Here is a 24,946-nt window from a genome sequence, read left to right on the forward strand (position 1 = left end):
TGAAGAAATTCACTGATAATGTACTTTATTTATAAAATGTTCAACCACATTATAAATAAGTCAAAAAAGTCAAAAGTTATTTGAAAGTACTATTTAGTCTTCTTCCTTTTCCCTTAAAGGCATCCTTGTAAGATGTGTGCTAAAGACATTATTTTCATCTGTGATTATATAAGGAAGAAATATAAAGAGTGTTCATTCAAGATATTTTTTCTGTCCTCATGTTTATATATTCATGTGCAGTCATGATTAAATGCATGCAAGTGCACACACAGCTGTTAGCAAACCCCTTCACATAAGATCACAAACAGGATTTTGTGTGGCTACAAAGTCAGGGCATCTTTTAGCCTCTTTTGCAAAACCTGTGCAAAACTAACTGGCCATAAATCATAAGCTCGAAGAGAATATGGATTGCAGGGGGAGTAGAGACCTCTGTGAGTTAGGTTTCCTCTAGTTTGCAGGCTGTTCCTTTAGCTTGCAAGCTTAGTTTCAAGGTGTACTTGTATATTTATTGATTAAAGGACAAACGAGATTTTTCTTCCTTTTTTTTTTTCCCCTCAGTAATAATATTTGATCAGAATGGTTTCTTAATTCTCTTTTAATTATCTGACAAGAACACAGTACGATAGAGAAAACAAGTTCTGTTTACATAAAAATTGTTGAACCATGTCTAGGAAAAATAAAGAACTGATCTGTCTTTCTGACCTGTTTTTCTTCTTTCCTGGTACATACAAAATAACCACCCTGCCCTAATCAAAACAGCTCCATGTGGGCCCAGAAAGAAAGAACAAAGTCGTCTGTAGAGTCATCCCATTACAGAGGCTTGTACTCCTCACATGTGCAAGTGACACCAAGGTCAAAAAACCCGCACCAGCTATCATTGATGAAAGGGATTTAAGCAAAATGTACAAATCAAAGAAATGGGAGTGCAACCCAAAATGTGCTACTGTGCTTCGTTTTTCCTTTTAGGAAAAAAGGGTTAGTTCCAAATAACTTACTATAGTCAGCAGTTCTGGGTTCCCATATGTGACCAACCTGGAGGTTTTCAAGAAATGGCCAGACAGAGCTACAGCAGACCTGTAACAGCCCCACCCGGGGTGCAAGGCTGACTCATGAAGGTCTCTTCCCAGCAACGTTTCTAAGTTTTTTTGATTGTGTTATAAAAATAAGTTTGACTAATGTTCATGTTAAATCTCTAATGCAGGAAGATCTGGATGTTTGACAAATTCTTATAACCCATAAATGAGCTGATGAACAACTTCTGACTTCATTCCTGACATTTTTGTCTCCTGGCTGCTTGTTAAATTTGTGCAGAGTGATGTTTTAAATAGCAAGCAGTGATTTTAGGATGCCTTTTTTTGTGGCCAACCTAAGATATCTGCCAGATACTTAAATTAGGAAAATCCCATTTAAGTTGTATTAAATCAGGTGCTTGAAAAGCAAGATACACAAAACTAATTAGTTACTTATGAAAACACAGGTAAGGGAATGTGAACTTCTAGCATTGTTGACAAATTGATACTTAATACCACTTGAATTGGTAAAATAAAAATGAGTTACAGTATTTTTAAACATAAATTTGACACAAGATTATTATTGCTGATGTAGACCTACACTTTTCATCAAGAAACATACATGCTTCCACACTTGAAGCAGAGACATACTGCTAATATATCTTCATATTAGAATTATTTACGCAAAACTTCAGTAACACTTTCAGCGTTTTCACATTTTGGCAGTATAGAAAATTTCTTCTGCATTTCAGAACTACTACCAGAACTACTGAGTTTGTAAGTTCCTAAAAGGTAGTTTAGTTGCATTATGGACCATATGAACTCTATTTAAAAAGTTGAAAAACAAACCAAATCAAACCAAAAAATAGGAAAAAAAAATACTGATCTGGAAGAAAAATAGTAAGTATTAATATATACAGATTTCTGAAAAGTTTTAGAAGTTTGTAATACTGAATCGTTATGTCTAAACAGCTGATGTTCAAATGTTCCCAATGTTTGCTTTTCTTTTTTTTTGGTGTCTAAACAAGTCGACATCACAGAAGTTATGTCATTTATCAGTTACAAAATATATACAAAAATGAATAGGAGAATTCAAATTGCACATTTAAACAAAGAATTTATATTAAATTTGTTTTCTTACATTGCTCAAGAATTTCCTTTATCTATTTTTATGTCTTTCTCTTTGTATTAGCAACCCTCTAACTATATACTTATGGACAGACTTTGTTAAGCTTCAGTATTAAGCATTTTATAATTAGAAGTAATACAGTTCAGTACATACAGCTAAAAAATAGGAGCAATGGCACCTAGTCAGAGGACTGCATCTAAAGCAGTCTTCTTGTCTCAGTCTTTTGGAAAGATACTTGACATTTCAAACACTAAAATAATCCCACTTGGCTTATCAGGAATTAAAATACATAAATTAGAAACTACTTTGAGACTTTTATTTTTTTTTTTTAATACAAAACTCTTCTAATCTTAGAAATAGAACAAACTAAAATTTTTATGATAATCTATTAATTTTTGAAAGCACAAAGATTACTCACTTTTCAGGTTATTTATGAAGTGAGTCATGCTGATGTCCCTACATCAGTAACAGAACACTTTCCATATTATTTTGCATTGTGGTGTGGAAAGAGGCAGTTTACAAAGACAACATAAACTTTTTTATATACATCATTATGTGGAGAAAAATCAAATACTTTTTCATAGAAAAACTAACCCCAAATCACCATAATTAAAAGAATGCAGAACTGAAGTACCACTCGTTCCACTTCATTACTTAACATAAAATATATTTTGGATTCATCCTCTGTTCTTAGGCAAGTTGATTAAAATCCATGTTAATAAATTTTTTACTGTTTTTGCTGTTGACTCATAATTACATGTTTGAAACGAATATGAATAAAAAATGATACAATCCCTACACGTTGGTATTTAAATATTGGGACAAAGATGCAATACTTAGACATAACAGATCTTTTCATGTACAGATAGAATAAGACCTCATATTAAGCCACAAGGCAGAGATGCAATAGATTTAGAAATTGTTTTCACATTCTCCTTTTCATTCTTAAAAACATTTAACCATTGAACTGTTTTCATTAAACATTTTCTTTGGTTAAAAAACAAGGTTGTAAGCCAATATTTATGATATTGCTGTGATATTAGGCATTTAGTTTTGTTTCTATTTTAGTGAAGTACATCAATATTATAACCAGTGATTTTGTTTCAAGCGTTTAAATAAAAATTAAATACATTTCTAGGTATTCCATCTATTAATGAAATTCCTGAGACTATTGAAAGGATTAATGAACAGAAACTTTTCTGTCTTAAATTTGAGCATTTATAATAATTGTAATATTAGCATTCCCATAAAGTATTTGATAAAACATTTTAAGATGTTTAGGGTATGGTCAAAATGAGCATTCCCTTCAATAATCTGAGTATTACTGGTATTCAACAACTAGCCAAGAGAAGTTTAAAAATAGAATATGGAAAGGTAATCCTAACACCACAAAATTACATTTTTAAAAACACAGTTCTGGTAATTTTGTTGAAACAACAATATTACTTGCTATGAATTATAAACCACTGTTATCATAATTACGCACTTTGAAATTAAATCTCCCTTACAGATGCTGCTTGAAAAAAATAATCACTTATTTAGGCAACACTGAAGTAACACTGTAATTTTAAAATATAATTTGTTAAAATATATTTGACAGTGCATTAAGAAGGGGATCATAAAACTGGCTCCTACAATTTAGAAGAAATAAAGTGAAACTGCAAACAAGCACAGAAACTTTAAAATACAGTGCAACTTACTACTTGCATGATTATATATATCAACCGGACTTTTGTATTGTATGTGATTAAATGTAAAAAGACTCAGTTGAATATTTTTTCCTTTCATTGAGTTCTGTCTTCTCTCACTTACGAAGGATACAAATGTTATTTCTAAATTTAGAATTATGGAAGGTACCCTTACATATTCCCCACTGAGGGAATTAGGCTTTACAGAAACATTTTTAAAGCAGCTAACAATTATTATTATTATTATTGAAGTACGTTGGTATTGCTATTCTATAAATTAAGTGGTCTATGGGAAAATTTTACATGAATTCAAAAGTTCAATGAATTAAATATAAAACTAGATTACAGCAAGGGTTAATGCAAATAATTATTAGTGTTTACCAGAAAATATTACATGTTTTAACAATTTAAATTAAATTATATTCTAACCAAGAAAGAAATAGAATCCTATTAAATACAAGTTTAACAGTTGTTTTTCTCAAGTCAATCTACCACTGTCTGCAAATCAAATATTCTGTTGGGAATGGTATTGTCCATTGCAGTGTGAAATTAAAAGACACTGTTTGAAATGAAAGATTAGACAAAAACACAAAATGACAACAGATATCTTTAGTAGTTTGAGGGGTTAACAAAATATATAAAAAAAATAAAAAATTGTAAGGACCCCCAGTGATCATAACCATAATTACATGGCTTAAATGTAACAAATTTCTTTGTACTTTAAATCAGTCTTGAGTTGCAAATAAATTCTTAGATATAATAACTTCAACAAATATTTTTGCTGTGTGGTAGCTCGCAAAAGATGCACCTGGAGGATCCATACAAGGATTCAATACAAGAAATAAAGCTTTACATTATTTTTTAAAGGTCATATAAAACAGGAAACACAAATATCACGAGAGAACAGAAGCTAGATCCTGGGTCAAATGAAAGTTCAATATTATAATATAGTTTCCTAACACAGTAAATACAGTAAATGAATAAAACAAGAGCCTAAAAATGTATTTCTTGAAACATACGCTGAGGTTTTGGCCATTTTAATTCTTGTTGTATCAGAAAAAAATTTTGTGTACTGGTTCACAGAAATTTTTTCAAAGATTAACTGAAGCACCTCTAAAGATAAAATAGCTCAAAATTAATGTTTCTATTATGATGGATAAACGACTGCCAAGTTTGTCACCAAGGAATCAAAATAACACCCCAAAACCCTGTTAAAGTTTCCCACAGAAGAAATTAAATGAAAACAGCAGTACCTGTGCATCTCCCTACAAGACAAACGAAACGCAAAGAACAACACAACTCCGCTTTCCACATTTAGAACAACCACCTGGGAACAAACTGTGTATAAATCATAGGCTTCTGCTCTGTGCATCCTGATGACTCGAAAGTGTATCTACATTCAGCCTCCTCCGACTGGCTATTATGCTACATTATTTTTAAGGGTTACAGGTTAAGGGGTACAATCCAACATCTAGAATGACAAAAAATAGTTGGGAAGTTTCTCTCATCTCATTGCTTGAAGAGAAAAACCTTTATTATCTACTGAAGGACAAAGGATTTGCAACTATCTGTTATTTGAGGAATATGCTGTTGCTGTAATTCATCTCACTGTAAGGGTCGTGAAGATGCACAGTAGTATCCCAAATCAACTTCTAAAGAAAACTGCATGGAATTTTCATGACATTGGGGATATTCTTAAAACTTATGCAAAAAATGTTTTTTCACAGTTATGAATCACACACTGTGGTAAAACTTTATTCAAGTTTTTTTTTTTCTTTTTTTTTTCCTTTTTTTTTTTCTCCTTCAGTGATTACTTTTGACAAAATTCTTATTTGGCTTCTTTTTAATAATTACTCCTATCGAAAATTCCAGACAAGTTACTAATGTCATCTATTCACTTCACTCTTTACAGAACTAAAGATGTCTTCTGATAGATCCTAATCCTCAAATACATGAGTATACTTCTATCTTTCTTCCCAATAACTCTCCTCTTGGTTTCAATGTTAACAAGAACCCTTACGTACAAAAAAAATACGCAAGATTGCATATATGAAAAACTAGCCCTACCTACAGTTTAATTTACAACAATATAAAAAACTCCAGGAATGTAAAAACTGAAAATATACAAGTTGAAAAATGTCCTTACAAAAGCTGTATATTCTGTATTTTTTCTCTTAGTTAGAAAGAAATGCACAGAGGTTCTGAAACACAAGAAAAGACTCCAGATCTTCACTCTGTACTCAACATGTACTGTAATGCCCTAAATAGATGAAGAGATAGTAAGTTATATTGCAGATTGTTGCTTTGTTAAATTCCATAACACTGCCAACTCCTATTGGTAGGATAAGCTTTCACTGATCCTTACAATTACTAGAGTTTTGATAAAAGTAAGAAGTACTTGCTTCAGAATTCTGAAATAATATAAAACCAAACAAAAACACTTTACTACTTGGTAGAGCTTATGTCAAAGGAAGGAAGTAATATTAATACTTTCAACAGGGTACAAATCCCTTATCCTCCACTTACTCTTTAATTCCTACAGCTTACTACAAGTAAAGTTGCAGCCCAGCCACAGAAAAGGAACTCATAAAAAAGAACCTCAAAATTTGGCATTTAGCATTAAAAATCCTGCCAATTTACTTCAATGAGTTCAGGTTTGTGAACACGTAAGTAACTGAGTAAATCTATACATCTATAATACATCTCTCTCTACATTTTTTCATATATAAAAATAAGAATATAATTAGCTAATAAAATAGTGAATAGACATAATGTTATAGAGACAGAAACACACATATATAGAAAATATAAATAAATACTAAAGATGAAAACAGAGGCCCTAATCCTGGGAAGATTATCTGCACACTTACCTACAGGCATGAACATAGTCCTCAGTGTGATTACTATTTGCATGCCTTGTGCCATTAAAGGACTACAAGACAGAAGAAACTGCATAGGATAGGAAAATATAACAAGGGAGAAATCAGTTCTGAGAAATAAAATAATCAAGGGAAACCTGGAACTCAATATAGCAGTAATTCAGAATAATTTTGAAAGACAAAATGAAAGCTATATTATTTAAATGATTAAGAAAGAGATTGCAAACAAGTAATGTGTGAAGAGGAACTCTTTTTTAACACAAAAGGGCATTTACTATGTTCCATTTTGTTTATCCATATGTGTTGGGTTTACACCACAAATAATGTATTTCCTTTTTGAGTAACACTGTACAAAATAGATGGTATTTTAAAAATAGAATGAAATTCATAAAGACAAAAATTCAAAATTAGGAAAAGTATAGTTTTAGCAAGATCAACCATTAGTGAGAATTGCTAATCTAAGTGAGAAGCAGAAATGAAATAATCTTTAGTGAGAATACTCAGAGTATGCTTACTCTTTATGATTGACATGACAAATGTTAAATATTGAAAGAAAACTCAAGACACTCTCATGGGATTTATCTGTATTATTCGTAGGAAGACCTGATCATCTGATAATTGAAATATTCTATTTTAACATAGATAGCATACATAGCCTATAATATTAAAAATCAGCTTAACAGCATCTAGAAAAACTATTTTAACATTTAAAACTATTTTAACATGATTTGAGCTGTATCTCACTTCTCAGAAAAGAATCCAGTTATTAAAAAAAGTACAACTTCCAAAAATATTTTATCTTGTGGCAATTGGACTTGACTCAGAATAAACACTTATTCCTCCAGATATCTGTTTTTAACAGCTATGTCCCATTAATAAAATTTTAAAATAAAAATGATATAATTCAATTATAGTTTTCTGAAACTCCTTTTTTTGCTTTAGCAAATGCTTTCATAGAAGAGAAAGCTTAAAAAAAAAATCGTACGTCCTCAGGTAGAATAAATGTATCAGTAAATGATGAAAAGAGGCAATATGAGACAGGAATACTCACAATTGTAGAAAACAAAAAGTCTAGATGTTTAGTGAACTCTTTTTCAATATTCAGAGTCTTAAAGTTATCTGTAAGATACTACTGCTAGTTTCAGGTCTTTGTGCCAAGCATTTCATTTGAAAAGCTCTGTGCTTAATAACTAGAAATAAAGAATTTTAAGTTAGGCAAAATCCAGAATTACTATGTAGTGGAAATTGTTCAAGAAAACTATAAAGACAAACTGTCATCTTCTGCAGGTTACATGACAGCAATCATTATGAGATAAATATATTCCCTAAACTGTTTTAACTGCACTTCCATTAATAAGAGTTTGGAAATTTTTTTTTTTTTTCAGAAACTTCTTAAGTGATTTCTCACCCTACAGGCTGATTTACTGATTTACAGTCACTTCTATCCAAATTAAAATTTGAAAAGGTTGTTTTTGTTTGTCTGTTTGTTTGTTTGTTTTTCTTTCCCCTTAGTGGAAGCTTATGTTTTAAACCTTGCTTGAAATGATTTTCTGCATATACAGACAACAAAAAAAAAAGTGTGACTATTTTTGTAACACTGAGGCAAAACATTTGAGACTTTTATTTTTTCTTTACCAGTAAGAATGAAGTTTTTTTTGTTTTGCTTTTTAGTGAAAAAAATCTTTTTTCTTAGTAAACTTATCCTTAGATATTTTTGCAAGAACAGGTCCTTAAAATATCTAGTCCTGTTTCATAGGTCAGTTTCTTTTCATCTTTGAATACAAAATCTTACTTTTGTGTTTCAGAGTGCATAGCACTATGCACCCTCACCCAACTTTATAAATAATAATTTACTTAAAACAAATTCCCAACACTAAGGATATCAGTAAAACCCAGAATTAGAGCATAAAATTGAAAAGACAGTTACACAATTCTGTGTGTGATTGCTGCCTTAGCTCACTGCTATATGTCTCCACATCAGCCTAATTCATTTGACACATAGTCTCCCCACAGCTGAGAAATCCTAGGTTTCTTACTAGTTCTTAGGAAAAGCTTAAATACAAAACCCCCCTATGTTTAAGTAATGTTATGGTTGTGACACAAATCAACAAAAGGCAGGAAATTCAAAGATAACAATGACACTCCATGCTTAATTCATGATTGTTTAACAAAAGGGCAAAATGATATGAGAAACTAATGTCAGCTTTGACTTCACTCTGTCTGTGTTCTTGGGCAAACAGGTGTTTATCTCGGAGATTATACTAATTCAGACTCCCTGTCAAGCTCTGTAAATGCTAGTGATTATTTAGCATTTAACAATATGCTGGATGTAAAGAAACCTTTAAACTTCAATATCCTAACATGTTACATTCTAACAAAAATCATTAATAAAATTCGATTTTTAGAAAATGATGCTAGACCATCATAAATAAAAATATCATCCTAAAAAGTTTTCAGAATTCAACAAAACATACTCGAACCTTTTGTAATGTAGTGCTAAACAGCGCAATACTTTTTTTTTTTTTTACTGAGGTTGGTAACTCTTAGCATCTACTCATACTTCACTTCCTCTTTAAATACTCTTCTGTCTTTTTGAATAACATAACAAAATGTTTTTCAGGGTAGCAACATGTCCAAGAAAGTAATGCTTCCTATAGTTACATTATCAAGGCATAGAAGTCTTTAATTAAACCTGCTAGGTTCCAAAATAAAACTTTGTGTTTTTATATATTTTTAAATACTAATTGCATATAAACTGGTCTGGTAATTTTGCTTACTACTTTATTGTAGAAATTATAATAATAAAGAATGAAATTAATACAACAGTGAAAATTGCATTTCATAGTTTTCCCTAGAGTATGCAAAATTACCTCACACATACGTATGTATGCTATTAATTGCAAGACAAAATTTACAGTTTTTGCTATAACTTTTTTTTTCTGTACTTATTTTATTTTCTAGTATCTTAAATGAGTTTAAGTTTTCTTATAAATTAGGAATATTACTTTTTTTTTTTTTTTTCTTTTTCCAGTTGAACTCCTAAGTGATCACATCACAACACCAAAATACCTGGGTAACCACTGTAGAATCACCAGTGAAACAGTTTCAAAGAGAGCTTTGGAAATTCCCCATCAAGCTGCACGGAATCTGGCTACCAGCCCTAGGTACATTTTAAAAATTCAGTGAAAATATCTATAGTCACAATTTAAAGTTAGTGTCAAGATTTTAATTTCCAAAGCAAGTACCTCAGGAGTATCAGGCCCTGCAAACAAAAAAAAGCACAGTTACATATGCCTCTATTCTCCCACTCAGTCATGGCCTCAAATTGGATAGTATATACATACTTCCTGGTGGAGCCTGAACTGTGAAGTTACAAGTCTTTGTAAGAGACTTAAGTCTTTGTAAGGAGACCACCTAAATGATCCCATAATAAGTAGTCAGGCATATGCTTCTGAGCTGATTTCCTCTACTTGCCACAAAGGTGTAGAGGACATGAGGGCTTGGAAAGCCTCCGAGGAAGAGAATGGCTGCTCCTTTCCCTTTGTAGAAGGGAGGCAACTGCTTTGATAAATGAACTTCAACAACAAACGGAACCCACCGCACTGTAACTATTTCAACAGCATCACAAACAACTGCAAGAAAGTCTTCCACTGAAATACTATGGAATAATTGGAAAAGGAAGAAGGGAAATGGGTGAAGGTGGCTCTACACTGCAACAAACTGTAAACCAAATTTTCACTTGCTATCACAATTTAATCTAAGGCAGAGTTTTGACTTCCTCACAAAGCACAAATCATAAATGCTATCTTGATATAGAGTCCATTTCATGTTCTCAGATATCATGAACAGAGGAACATAATTGTGAGACTGGCCTGCTGAAATTAATAATGATAATTAGTCTTAATAACAGTATCAAAAATCAGTTAGTATCACAACTACTTGGCTGGATTTCTTACTGATCCTCATTAAAATAATCTGATTATTAAGTGAATACTAAAACCTAATATTAATGCTATCGACTTCTTTTTTTTATTTTTTCCAAAATCCCAGTAACTGAGAGCAATAATGTTGAGTGACTACAGAATCCAACACATTAGTGACAGGTGAGTATTAGTCCATAAAAGTCAACAGAAGCTCAGTTTGTATGACGAGGGTTGCCAAGACTCTCATATATCATTCTGTGAAATGCAACTTACGCTTTTCATCTGGTCCTGGACACTTCATTTCCCATCTCTCCGTTTTTCCATAAGACTTTCCCTATTCTCAGTTTCTTTTCATCAGTTTGTCAGTGTGTGTTTCCCTACTTTGGGAAAAATCCTATTTTCCTCTCAATAACTGCAGCCAATGACAGGTGAAATCAGTCTGAGAAATTATTGACCCTCAAAATGTGGATTCCATTATTTCCATTACAATACTCTCTATATGGGTGTCCAAGTCAGCAGGGACAGCAAACAGAGCTAGTAGAACAAATACAGAAAGGACAGTCTCACTTCCAACAGAGGTCCTATACCTCTGACTCTATAACAGTGAAAAGAAGTATCTGTACTCTCTGTCACTTTGTGTTCTACAGATAATTCCCCTCCCTGAAATTACAGCAGATTTTTCCCATTCACACAATCACAAGCTCACCTTGGCAAAGTGATAGCAAGGCCAGAAAACCGGCATTTTCAACTTTGACAAGATCTGTTCTGCACATGGAAGTACGAACGGTAGATCTGAGATAATGGTGCTTCTGGCCCATGCTCCCTCACATTCAAATACCAAGGACATGAGGTGCTGTATTGAGCTTACATGGCAGGCTTTCATAGCAGAGGGACTGCAGGGGTGGCCCCTGTGAGCAGAGTCCAGCAGCTGCCCCATATCAGAGGAGAACCAGCTCCAGCTGCTCCAAAAGGGACCTGCTGCTGGCCAGAGCTGAGCCAGGGGGTGATGCTGGGTGGGCCTCTGGGAGAGCAGATTGAAGAAAGGGAAAAAAATTGCTGTGCCACAGCAGCTGGGAGGGTGAGGATTGAGAATCAGCACTCCAGCCCCCCAGGTGAGTGCAGCAGGAGGGCAGGAGGTGCTCCAGGCACACAGCAGCAGTTCCCCTGTGGCCTGTGCAGGGAGAGGCCCCTGGTGGAGCAGGCTGTCCCCCTGCAGCCCATGGGTCCCACATGGAGCAGATCTCCACGCTGCAGCCCCCCTGTGTGGAGGAGCCCCCGCTGGAGCAGGTGGATGTGGCCTGGAGGAGGCTGCGGCCCATGGAGAGCCCCCGCAGGAGCAGGCCCCGGGCCGGAGCTGCAGCCCGTGGAGAGGAGCCCCCGCAGCAGGAGCAGGGGGTGTGGGGGGAGCTGCCGCCCGCCCGTGGGGGACCCGTGCTGGAGCAGTTTGCTCCCGGGGGATGGATGGACCCCGTGGTACGGAGCCATGTGGGAGCAGTTCTTGAAGAGCTGCTGCCTGTGGGCAGCCCCCGCAGGCTCAGTTCGGGAAGGACGGCATCCCGTAGGAGGGACCCCACCTGAAGCAGGGCAGAGAGTGACTGTGAAGGAGTGGCGGAGATGAAGCATCAGGGACTGACTGCAGCCCCCATTCCCTGTTCCCCTGCGCTGCTTCAGGGGAGGACATCGAAGAGGTTGGATGTGTGTAGATTGCTCTTAGTTTCTCACTGATTGTTAGTAATTGGTAATAAATTTCATTAATCTCCCTGTGATGAGTCTGTTTTGCCTGTGACGATAACGGTTGAGAGATCTCCATATCCTTATCTCAACCCTTGAGTTCTTTCCCGCATATCTTCTCCCCTATTTTCTTTGAGGAGGGGGAGCAAGAGAGCAGTTGTGGTGGAGTTCAGCTGCCCAGCTGACAAAACCACTACAAGTGTGCTGAATTCTGCAGAGCAGCCTACCTTTGAATGCACCCTTTCTAACACCAGTATAGTGCAAAATCTGAAGGGGAAATAAAGGAATGAATTTGTGACCACTGGAAAGGTAATTTGTCAGTTTGACACAGTAATTCTTTATAAAAGGTATGTGGCAAAAAGTTAAAATAAAAAAGAGTGAATGAGAAACAATCAGAGAACTCATGACAAACATCTCTAAGATACAAAAGTTGGTAAATCCTACCAAAATTTTGGCATCTAAGTGGGAGTTAGATATTTGAGAATATGTGCTCATTACAGAAAGAAAGGCCTCTGCTGAGGTCAGTGTGTTATTTGAAAAAAAAATAAAAAATAAAAAAGCAGCATCTTCAAGCACACGTAAGTGCTAATAAGTTTTCCTATATTAAATACAAACTCTATTTTTTTTTTAAAGGGGATCATCATATTCATTCAGCATATATGGCTTGCAATAGGCAACAAATCCACATGCATACAGATGCTAGGGTATACTTTCACAGCATCTAGAAATGCACATACACTTTTGGATTTTCTCTCAAATGCTTTTCTGGTCTCAGGACAATTGAAAGAGCACAATACTCAGTCTGCCCAGTAACTGCCAATTCTGATAAGCAATACTTTACAGCATACACATATAGTGACTTTCACATTTCATAACACAGAAAGGGTTGTTAGGCATTGGAATAGGCTGCCCAGGGAAGTGGTTGAGTCACCATCCCTGGAGGTCTTTAAGAGACGTTTAGATGTAGAGCTTAGTGATATGGTTTAGTGGAGGACTTGTTAGTGTTAGGTCAGAGGTTGGACTGGGTGATCTTGGAGGTCTCTTCCAACCTAGATGATTCTGTGTGATTCTGTGTGATACTATAAGCACGTCAAACATTTTTCATACAGTTCCTATTTTTATGGGTAAAGGTTTTGAAAATGTGTACCTACCTATGCAGTTCCAACAGTTTAACATGAGTCCCTATACAACGCTAATAGAGTTTAATCTTCACAAAAACAAAGATACAGGTATATTACGTACCACAGTCAGTGATCTTACACGATACTAAATACAGTTCCTTCAGGTTCCGTCCTTCTTTGGCAATCACCTCCACACATCTGAAAGACACATACAGTGAAATCACAGTTAAAGGACAACAGATAATTACTAAATAGGAAGTACTCAATCCACAACTCTAATGTGGTGCACCTCAATTGCTTTGTTTTGTAAATTATTCCATACAATTCACTGAAAATACATATGACAGCATGAATGCCCATTAATGACTAGTACATTGGAGAACTGTATAATTTTACTCATTATTTACTACATTATTTTATAATGCTTTTATACCAATATTCCCATAAGATACAAGTTTTTCAACTGTGAGTTGCTCGAAATATATACACACAAATCCTTTGGAAAATAAGAAATATGTTAATTTGCATTTTTGTATTACAGTGTAACTTCGGAAAGTTTATTTTGCAAGATTTGAGCTTTAAGAGTTTTCTTCTAGACAAGACCTATAAATGCATTGTAATGCAGAAAAATGACAAGAAAATGCTATTTTAAATTAATGTTTGCATTTCTTCAGTGATTATAGCAGAAGTCAGCATTCATCAGGTCATGAAATGCCACCAGTGTTCCAGTGTATACAAGCTATAGGGGAGGATTAGGTTGGACATTAGGAAGAAATTCTTCGTGGAGAGGGTGGTCAAGCATAAGAATAGGATGTCCAGGGAAGTGGTAGAGTCCTCATCCCTGCAGATATTTAAGTGATATGTACGTGGCAATGAAGAACATTGTTTAGTGATGGGATTCAGCAGGTCAGGTTGATGGTTGGACCTTGGTGATACTGAAGGTCTTTTCCAACCTAGATGATTCTATGATTCTACAGTAGCTTCTATAGACAAGAAGACAGCTCATTTGTTTGCCTTGCTACAACTATGATGCATTTGTAACAAAGCACAAAAGTTTTTGTGTTAATCCCATTCTTCCATTTCTTGCAAGCAAGAAATTAATAACAAAATTAAAATTAAAATTAAAATTAAAGTTAAGGTGTTTGTTATACACTTCTGACCAATCTATATTAACATGTTATTTACAACTACACTGTTGAAAGCACATCACTCAAAACCCCAGTTCATGAAATATATTTTCAGTCCCATTAATATAAAATGCACCAATTCATTAGATCAGGTAAGGTGCCTATTGTAATATTCTCTGCATAGAAACATTTTAAAAAGTGGTTTTCATAGGCTAAATTGTAAGAATTTCTTCTGATCCTGTTTATCTGTTTTCTGATCTTGCTATACTGTTTAATTTTCAGATTGATTACCTAATCATCTATTCTGACTCTTAAATCAACCCTCCTACTATACGCAAAATCAAATTACTTGCCATTTGGGGAAAAAAAAAAAAAAAAAAAAAAGGCTCTTGCTGAATTTGTCCTAACTTTTTGGAAAATACACCTACATCCTCAGGGACCTTTTTTCTCCACTGCTACCACTAAATTATCTACCTATCTGCTTTTACTGTTCATGCTGCCAATTTTAGATTTTAAAAGTAATCACCTAATGCTTATAGCTTACAAAATACAATAAATTAATCATAACCCTTCACATCTATTTGTCCTCTATCTTCTTCCTCCTTCTAAAATCTAGAATTGAAAACAACTAGTACTAATAAAATATCATGCCTCTAAAAGAGTTCTTTAATCGTGGTTTCTTTACCATTATTGTAAACTTTCAGAAGACCTTTGAAAATTTTTGAGCATAGTATTTAGAAGATTTTGGCAAGGCTTGTTCTTGGAAAACAGATTTTCATAGGTTATGAAAAGCAAGTATGACAATTGTTTTCCTTTAAAAGTTACACCAAGACTGTGCTTTTTAATATAAACTACAAAGCACATAGAAAACCTCTCCATCATTTTGAAAGAGATGCTCATCTTTATTTTCTGGCTAATAGTGACCAACTTGGCCATGAGAATGTTTTTTTATTATTTATTCCAGACAATAGTTCTTTATAATGTTATAATGAGAGTTTATTGCTGATATTAGCCATATAAATTAATGTATAATTATACCCTTTAATCCCTTCAGATATTGCCAGCTCTAAGCTTTTTTTTTTTTTTTAATGGCTTGAGTGGTTTGAATCCTCTTCTTAGTTACATCTTGAAGTCTAAATGAAATACTGCTTATTTCCTCCTAACCAGAGAAAACACAAACATACACACACATGCAAACAAAAACAAAAACAAAAAAACAACCAACTTCACAATCTTCATCTAGTTTCATTATGTAGAAAAAAAAAAAGAAAAATATAGCTTTGACTGCCTCATTTCTTTTCATTTTTTTTGAAAACAGTAAAATTGCCTAACATCTAAAAGAATGAGGTAATGACACATCTAGTTTAGAGAAGAAAAATGTTTAATATAGCTGACATACTGAATTTACAAATTTCTTTATCCACCTTCAATAACCTGCATAAATCAAACTAATTTCAGTTTTAATTTCTATTATCCCTTCTATGGATTATCCACATGTAAATTAATTTACACATTAAATTAACTTAGAGACAGAAGAAACACTTTATATGCCTTTGTTGCAGAAAGGGCCAGACAATACATAATTGTTAGTAACAACTGATTTCTTTACAACATAAGGAAAAATAAGAGTAGTTGTATATTTATTACTTTAATCTTTGTTAAACATGACAGAAAAGAAAAAGGGTAAAAGAACAAAATGATATTAACCTTTTCCAGAAAGCAAGGATCAAGTCATGATAACTTTGTTGTTATAATCCATCAAAATTATATCAGGTTATTGTCGTATCTATCTTTTGAAGTCTTCATATTTACTATTTTTCTGAATTAGGCAAATCTAGGGTGGCATGTGTGTGTGTGCTTTTAAAAAGTACTAATTTTAAAAGTATTAATTCTTTTAAAGTATGTCTGTAATACCAATTTTAAGGTCCTAAACCAAAATAAAATTCAGTGTAAAGAAAAAGACTAATCTTAAACACATCAGCAAAACCCTGGTAAATATGAGAAGCAAAGTTATTACTTACAACAAACAATATGTTTTAAATAATTTTATGTCGTATTTAGCAAACGACAAAAGTGAGCAAAAATAGAGCCTAAAAATCTTGGGTACTAACTCCTATCTGCCAGGGAGCTAACATGACACAGTAACAGCAATTGTGTGCCAAGGCAGAGAGAAGACCTTTTTCAACCTCCAAACCCAAGGTGACTGTACAGATATTTGTCAGATCACCATATCAGTTTTAATAAAGAAATATGTGAAACATCAAGAAGTAACAAAAGTTACAGGGACACAGGTATTTCTCTTAATTTTTCCTCCAGATTTATTAAAATGCAAACATTCTTACAGGAAGAAAAGTAATTTTCACACTCAAAATAAATTACCAACAATACGCAAAGGGTTCATAAGCCAAGGGCTAAAGAAATAAGACTAAAATTTGAGCTTGGAAAATATATAAGCCTGCATATGAGCTGACCAAAATGAAAATATCTTTCTTTCTTTTTAAATCAGTATTATTTAGAACCACATAAGACATGAAAACATCAGAGCAGCGATTATGAAATATTTATTTTATGAAGGAATTGCTGACTCCTTTAACCTGAAAATATTATCTAAGAAATTTTTATGCCAAGCTTTCCCTAGATCCACACAATATTTTATGAAGGCTGTTCTCAGATAGACCGATGTGCCATTCAGTTTTATTGCATTTGATTCCAAAAGTAAGAAATTAATATCACACACTATGAAATTTCCAGAGCAAGAAAAAGTGAGAGAGCAGAATATAATTTCATCAAAAAAAAAGCCAATCAAACAGTATTTCAAAGACAAAGAATAAACTAACAACATACCTACCTAAGGCTAACACAAACTAGAGCTACAAGCTTACAGATGTTTCTGGACAACTACAGCTTACATGCCACTTTCATGTTGAACACATCAACATCCCAGCCTCCCAAAGTTCAAGTCACATTCATAAACTAAGAAACCTAAGATATCCGCTTACTATAATAATTTCTAAAAATGTCTTCCTATTCGAAAAATGAAACAAATTTCAGCAAGAAAAAGGTTTTACTACAATGTTGCTAAGATTACAGCACTTTATTTCAGGAAAAAAATAAAATCTCAATATGGGTTAGCAAAACTGTGGAAATTTACTTGCATTTATTGCTCTGCCCATTTGGTCCGTATACATGACCAATTAGACTATTTTTTTTTTTAATGTATAAAAAATAACTGGCATAAAGCTTCTCTGTAAACAAATCTCTTCTTCAAAAGTAACTAAATTGCATGGTTGAGAAGTAGATAAGGCTACTGATAACTTCAAATTTAGACCTATAATCTTGGTGGTTCCCACATATAAATCTGTGCAATGAATTCACAAGTCAGGGTTTCTGATGTTCCTTGCAATGCACAATGTAAGAGCCTACAAATAACAGCAAAATAAGATGAATTAGAAAATGAATCATTCAAAAAAGTATTTTTCTTCTCTATACCAATTGATTCTTACATTCTTTGACTTGCTTAAGTTTAATGGATTAAACTACAAAACTACACAAGCTTCCATGTATAAGAAAAGATTCAAAAGATCCTTGAATTATGGAAAATAATTGTCTTTTCCATATACATACAAGGTTTTTATGTTTTCGGTTGGATTCTAAAAACACTGGAAAATCATATTTGTGACAACTGAAAGGAACTAATGAGAAAATATGACTACAGCATTCATGATATAAGTGGTCCTGGGAGACCTTGTTACAGTTTGAGATGCTTTTCATCCCTGAGTGAAGCTAATTGGAGTTGCCATACACTGGTTAAGAGATCACAATTGATGAAAGTGTAAAAAAGAAAACAAAATGAAAAGTACCATTGGAGACATATTAACACACTCCATTGGTAAGATTAAAAATGAACATCAGACTGTTTATATGGCTTCTTTGCATTTGCTTGGCATAATTTGTCTCTAAGCAGAAAAATTAACACTTCATCGCTCTTCAAAACATAACCAAGACCACCACTGGCAGCAAGAAGAAATCTAGGAAAGAACAAGAACACTGAAATATATAATGGCAAAATAGAGACCTTTCACTAAGAAAAGATCTTCTAACAAGTTAGTATTTTAGAGGTTAAATTCAGACAGAGATGAGTAGCTGCATATAAAATAATATTCATACTCATTGGTTTTGATGACTTGGAAGGCAATAATGCTATATAATAACCAAATCTCTCCTATAACAAAACAAAATCTCTTAGCACAGAAAGCATGTACAGAATTTTAAGAAATGGATGTAATCTTAGGCTTTCTGCACTCAGAAAGAATAATGGGAACGAAAATAGTGAATAATATATATAGAACTATATAGAACTATGTAGATAACTGAGTATATATATATATAGAACTAATATATAACCAAGAATGCATAGAACTAGTATATAACCAAGAGTTCTATAAAGCCTTATAACCCTCATAAAAATAAATGATAACTTTACATGCCTATAGATACCTATCCTTGGTTTGGGATTCTCTTTTATTGTTTATCTTATTTACATTAGGAACAACAGATCTCTTTCAAAACATATATTTTCTAATACTTTGCACTAATGAAAGGTATGATTTTTACTTTTCTTTCAGTTATCCTGGCACAAAATTTTTACTGCCAGTTTAACATTCCAAACACATTCAAGTTATGTATTTTTAAAGTATTTTTAATTTGAACATCAAGAACTGCATCTATAAGAAACAATATTAATCACAGAGACAATAAAACAGGCTAAGACTTTCAATCAAAAGCACAAATGGAATTTGAAAAGCAGTTTTCATCTAGAACCAATATGCAAAGTGTCAGTAGTTACACAAGTTAACAGCAATTATCTTAGGGCAATCATGGAGTTCTGATTAGCAGGGCAGTATTCTTTAGAAAATCAATGTAATTTAAAATTAGGTTCACCAAATAGTTTTGCTACTTAGAGCTCAGGAAAAAAAGATTTTTTTTCACACTGGAACTCACAAACTACAGAGGTAAAGTCAGACAAGTCCCACAGCGTCTGCTTGTGCTCTGAGCTAGTCAGATGTAAGCAAGTTGCAATCAGAGTTATGCAGATAAATTAATCAGCAGTGTGCTCCAGCTATTATGCCCTGTCTTTCAGCAATAAATATCTATTTTCAAATATTTATTAGTAGTCTTATCTAAAATTAAATACCTTTATAATTCCTGTTATTGACTGTATGTAAATCCAGCAAGCAATTAAGCTGAGAAAGGAGAGATTTTGCAAATTGTTTAATTCCTCTATCTGGCATTTACATGTAGTAGTATTTCAGGTGGCCTTTGGTTCCTTTCTGACCTGGAGATACTAGATATCATAATGGATTCAATACAACTTAACAACTGTAACAAAAATTTTATTCTAAAACCCATGTGAATCTGATTTTCCACAACTAGGCATGCCAGAGTTCACAGGATATATCTCTGGTACAATCTCTGAGTTTTCAGATATGATGTTTTTAATGGTATCTCTTATTTTTGAAGAATTTAAAAATATTTTGGAATTCAGATTTCAGATTAAAAGACCCAGTTGATACAGCAAATAGTTTCTTAAATCCATTATAACTTGTCCACTGTCGTAAAACAAAGCAAGTTAACCAGAAACAAGACAATGCACATTTCTTAGCAAGCAATATGTATGATAAGTATTATACAAAGTATACATTATAGTATTATACTGTATAATAAATATCATACAAACAAATAATGAATTCCTTTTTCAAATGTTTCAGTTTTGCCTTATTACCATAATTCTCATCCAAAATAAGAAATACAAATGACACAAGGGAGTAAAAAGGCACAGTTGTGCCATTTATTGCACGCAAGAACAGGGTAGCCTTACTTCTTCCTGACCTTTTAGAGATTATGTTTACTTACTTTAGGCCTAGATTGGTCCTGGAGTTACAGTGGCCTCAGTTTTGTGATATTTTGTTTTATTTTAATTTAATTTAATTTAATTTATTTATTTAAAGTAACCTTGTGCCATCTCATTAAGGTATAGTATATAGAATAAGAGTATTCATAATTTGTTTTTAATGTATGCAAAATAGTGTTCTTTTCTCAAAGAAACCTTCCAAGTTTAATAGTAAAAATATGAAATGGGAACTGTACTTTTGTGTTCCAACTTTTCCCAAATGTTCTTTTTGCTGTCCTTTTAGCATGCTCAGATAAACTTTAAAACACATAAGAATGCAGAAAAAATGTCACCCGCTTTTTAGAAAATTTGTAAAAGGTAAAATGTTCAGTATTCATACAATTCTGTACTTCTTGATGTCAACGAGGATTGCACATTAAATGTATCATATGGAAAAAGATTTTGACATATTTACTGTTTTATTTCCATCTGACAGAGGTTAACATGCATTTCACTGAGTTTTGCAAACAGGCAGCTAATCTGTTGAGACTTCCAAATTTCTTTTACATCATTTATTTTATTCTAATCCAAATAAAACTGTAACTGCTACCAGTTCTTCTTTTCTACCCTTCAGGCCTATCCTTTCTTAAATGACAATGTAGATCATGGTCAGAGTGATGTGGACTGCAAAGGACTTGAGTTAAGGGTCTCTCCTGCAAACTTTAAGAACACAGCAAAATCTCTGCATCAGTTCCTTCTTTCAAAGTGCACATTCTATAAATCTAATTTTTTTCTTGTGTGTTAAATAGAAGTAGGTAAAAGCTAAGATTTGTGAATACATAAAACCCTATGTAAGTTTGATAAATATTCTCAATCCTATTCCTATGAGCTATAGTATTGTTAAGAATTATCATGTTCTAAATTTATATGAAATGAACAAGGTTTACAGAGAGAGCTAATCTCTTTCATTAGACAGTAATAAAAGTAAAATCTTTTACAGCATATGGGGAAGATTTCTGGATAACTTTTCTATTACCAGATCTGATTTTTCTCCTCCACTCCTGAAGGACATTCAAGTTTGTACAGAATTTCTGCATGTATGAAATGATGTTAGAGCAGAAGAAGACCCAAGATAATCAAACAGGAAAATATATGTAAATAAATCCCATACTTGTCATAATTCATGTATATTTGGAACTGATTTTTTTTATACGTTAAGATTTCAAAAAAGTTGGTAGATCTACTACATTAATTTAATGCTGTAGATGTTAGTAAAAATGATGAAAGAAAACGATAAACAATCTCAGTGCATTTTAGGACAAGTGCTAGAGAGAAGACATTCAAGAATGCAAGCAATAACTGAATACTAAACTTTTCAGGCAAGGCCAGTATGCTAAATCTCACCAAACTGGTAGCATCATAGCAAAGACTGTGCATGAAATTAGGTATATTTCATACATCATGGACTACCAGAAATTTTCTAGGATACAAATTTTAGCTGAGACAAAAAACTTCATGTCTACTAAGATCTTTGAATTCTTGATTTGCCACGAAGTATAATATAAATATTGATAAGAATGCCGAAGTCCTCAGAAACTTCACTTCAAACTAGGGAGAATGCAGTGAGATTGCAATGACTTTTACTAAAAAATAAATAGATAATAATAATAATTAAAAAATGCTTTAAAGCAAAGTCCAGAACTTCTTTATGAAATGATTATGCATTCCTTTCCACAGAGCTGTGTGGCTAGCCTTTCTATTACTGATACACTGCTTGGAGAAAGTGACAAAAAAAAAGCTTGATGGTACTATCTATGTTTAGTATTAAGTAAAATTGCCTTCTTTCAAGTCAGGTAAAATTCTAGCAGTAGTATTTATTTGAAACTGAAAGAATGACATTTCTTTCTGTGTGTCATAATCTTAGTAGATTGCCATTTATATTCTCTAAGTACAGATTTTTAATGCCACCTAATAATGTATGATCTTCACCTAATAGTATTCATCTGTATTCATTCATTTAATTAGTTATTCTTAATGGAATAACTTTTAATGTAATCTTACTAGAAAATAATCCGGCTAGACAGGACATTAGGGTGTACTGTGCCTTTTTAAAATGTAGTGAGAAAACATGGCAATTTTCAGTAGCTGGAAAATCCATAACTGAGCAACTGCAAACACAATGAAATGAAGAAGACAGTTGTTTGTAGTCCTGATTTAAAGTATCACCTAAACGTCAATCAGAAAATTAGTCTGTATTGCTGTTATAGGGAAAAATAAATTGTTTCAACTGGAAGATTAATTCACAGTCAAGATCTCTAAACTAAAACTAAACTTTTAAATAAGTTGTGTTTCTTAAGAGTTATGATATCCAAATCAAGGATTTGCATTTTTTTTTCAGGTCAGGTATGTCATTTCTGAAAATTAGCTTTACTAACTGAGCCCGAAGACTGATTGATCCCTCTGACCAATTCAAATCACACAAAAAATTGCCGTTTCCCCAACTGTTGTGCAGCAACAGAAACAATTTTTGGCACTTTGAACCTTTTGACTTTGAGAAGTCAAAAAGCACAAGAAGATTATAAAATATCTTTATACAATGTGATAACAGATGTTTCACACAGTAACATAAAAGTGAAGAAAGTACTTTCAGTCCATCATGTCTTATGGTCTCCTGACTTTTGTTGAGACAGTTCTGATTTTGTTGGGCACTGAGCATGCTGATAATTATTTATATGTGGTGTATGATAGCACTGCTTATATTTGGTATAAAAGAAACCTTCTCTTGGTGTTATCTGCCTGCACTTGCAACTGCAGACAATGTTCTCCCATTGGCTATCCCAAAAGCTATCTAGATGCTAAAATGTAGTGAATTGCCACCCAAAACAAGGTAAAACAACAACAGCAACAAAAACTTAAGAACAACCAGAAGGATTTTGACTGAAATTCTATGAATTTGAAAATATTTTCACAGAATCACAGAATCGTCTAGGTTGGAAGAGACCTCCAAGATCACCCAGTCCAACCTCTGACCTAACACTAACAAGTCCTCCACTAAACCATATCACTAAGCTCTACATCTAAACGTCTCTTAAAGACCTCCAGGGATGGTGACGCAACCCCTTCCCTGGGCAGCCTATTCCAATGCCTAACAACCCTTTCAGTAAAGAAGTTCTTCCTAATATCCAACCTAAACCTCCCCTGGCACAACTTTAGCCCATTCCACCTCATCCTGTCATCAGGCACGTGGGAGAATAGACCAACCCCTACCTCGCTACAGCCTCCTTTAAGGTAACTGTAGAGACTGATAAGGTCGCCCCTGAGCTTCCTCTTCTCCAGGCTGAACAAGCCCAGCTCCCTCAGCCGCTCCTCGTAAGACTCGTTCTCCAGACCCCTCACCAGCCTCGTCACCCTTCTCTGGACTCTCTCAAGCACCTCGATGTCCTTCTTGTAGTGAGGGGCCCAAAACTGAACACAGTACTCAAGGTGTGGCCTCACCAGAGCCAAGTACAGGTGGACAATTACTTCCCTAGACCTGCTGGCCACGCTGCTTCTCATACAAGCCAGGATGCTGTTGGCCTTCTTGTCCACCTGAGCACACTGCTGGCTCATACTCAGCCGACTATCAACCAGTACTCCCAGGTCCTTCTGTGCCAGGCAGCTTTCCAACCACTCATCTCCCAGCCTGTAGCGCTGCTTGGGGTTGTTACGCCCCAGGTGCAGGACCCGGCACTTGGCCTTGTTGAACTTCATACAGTTGATCTCAACCCATTGGTCCAGCCTATCCAGATCCTCCTGCAGAGCCTTCCTACCCTCGAGCAGATCAACACACGCACCTAACTTGGTGTCGTCTGCAAACTTACTGAGGGTGCACTCAATCCCCTCATCCAGATCAACGATAAAGATATTGAAGAGGACTGGCCCCAGTACTGAGCCCTGGGGCTCAGTACTGGGGCCTTTTCTTCCTAATCTCTCAGGAGCATTTAACAAACACAACAGTGCTAACAGTTCATATAATCTTCTAGCTGCATTTCTCTGTTCATTGATGTAAATACCCTAAATCTCGTCAAAGTTTAGATATATTTCCAGCAAGCCTCAGCTAACTTTGTACTGAAAAAGGAAATAGTCATCTAATTCCTTAATGGTATCTTAGCTATGACAATGATTATTACATTCTGCTACAAGACAATCAGAAACAGCTTCAAATGATTTCTTAAATTGATCCAACTGAACCCACAAGGGTGCAACTGTCTAAACCATTAGAAATTCTATAGTCAATTAAAATCTACATATTAGAAAAAGGCAATGAAATTTCTGTGGGTTATATTTTTGCCTCTCCAGAGAACTCAGGCAAGAATTCTGTGATGTATTCATAAATCACTATATGTAACTATAATTCCGTAGATTTTTTAACAAGCCATTATTAACAAAATATAAAAAAATCTATGAAA

General features: G+C 34.0%; 1 protein-coding gene across 1 annotated transcript in view; it reads right to left on the minus strand.

The window, feature by feature from the left end:
• Positions 1-24,946, minus strand: part of FBXL17 (F-box and leucine rich repeat protein 17) — a 317,887-nt gene that overhangs the window by 83,960 nt on the left and 208,981 nt on the right. Inside the window, exon 7 of the mRNA XM_035562595.2 lies at positions 13,603-13,679. Coding sequence (XP_035418488.1) covers positions 13,603-13,679 — 77 coding nt within the window. The remainder of the gene's footprint in view (positions 1-13,602; positions 13,680-24,946) is intronic.

The sequence above is a fragment of the Cygnus atratus genome, chromosome Z (genome assembly GCF_013377495.2).
Source record: "Cygnus atratus isolate AKBS03 ecotype Queensland, Australia chromosome Z, CAtr_DNAZoo_HiC_assembly, whole genome shotgun sequence".
Taxonomy (NCBI): domain Eukaryota; kingdom Metazoa; phylum Chordata; class Aves; order Anseriformes; family Anatidae; genus Cygnus; species Cygnus atratus.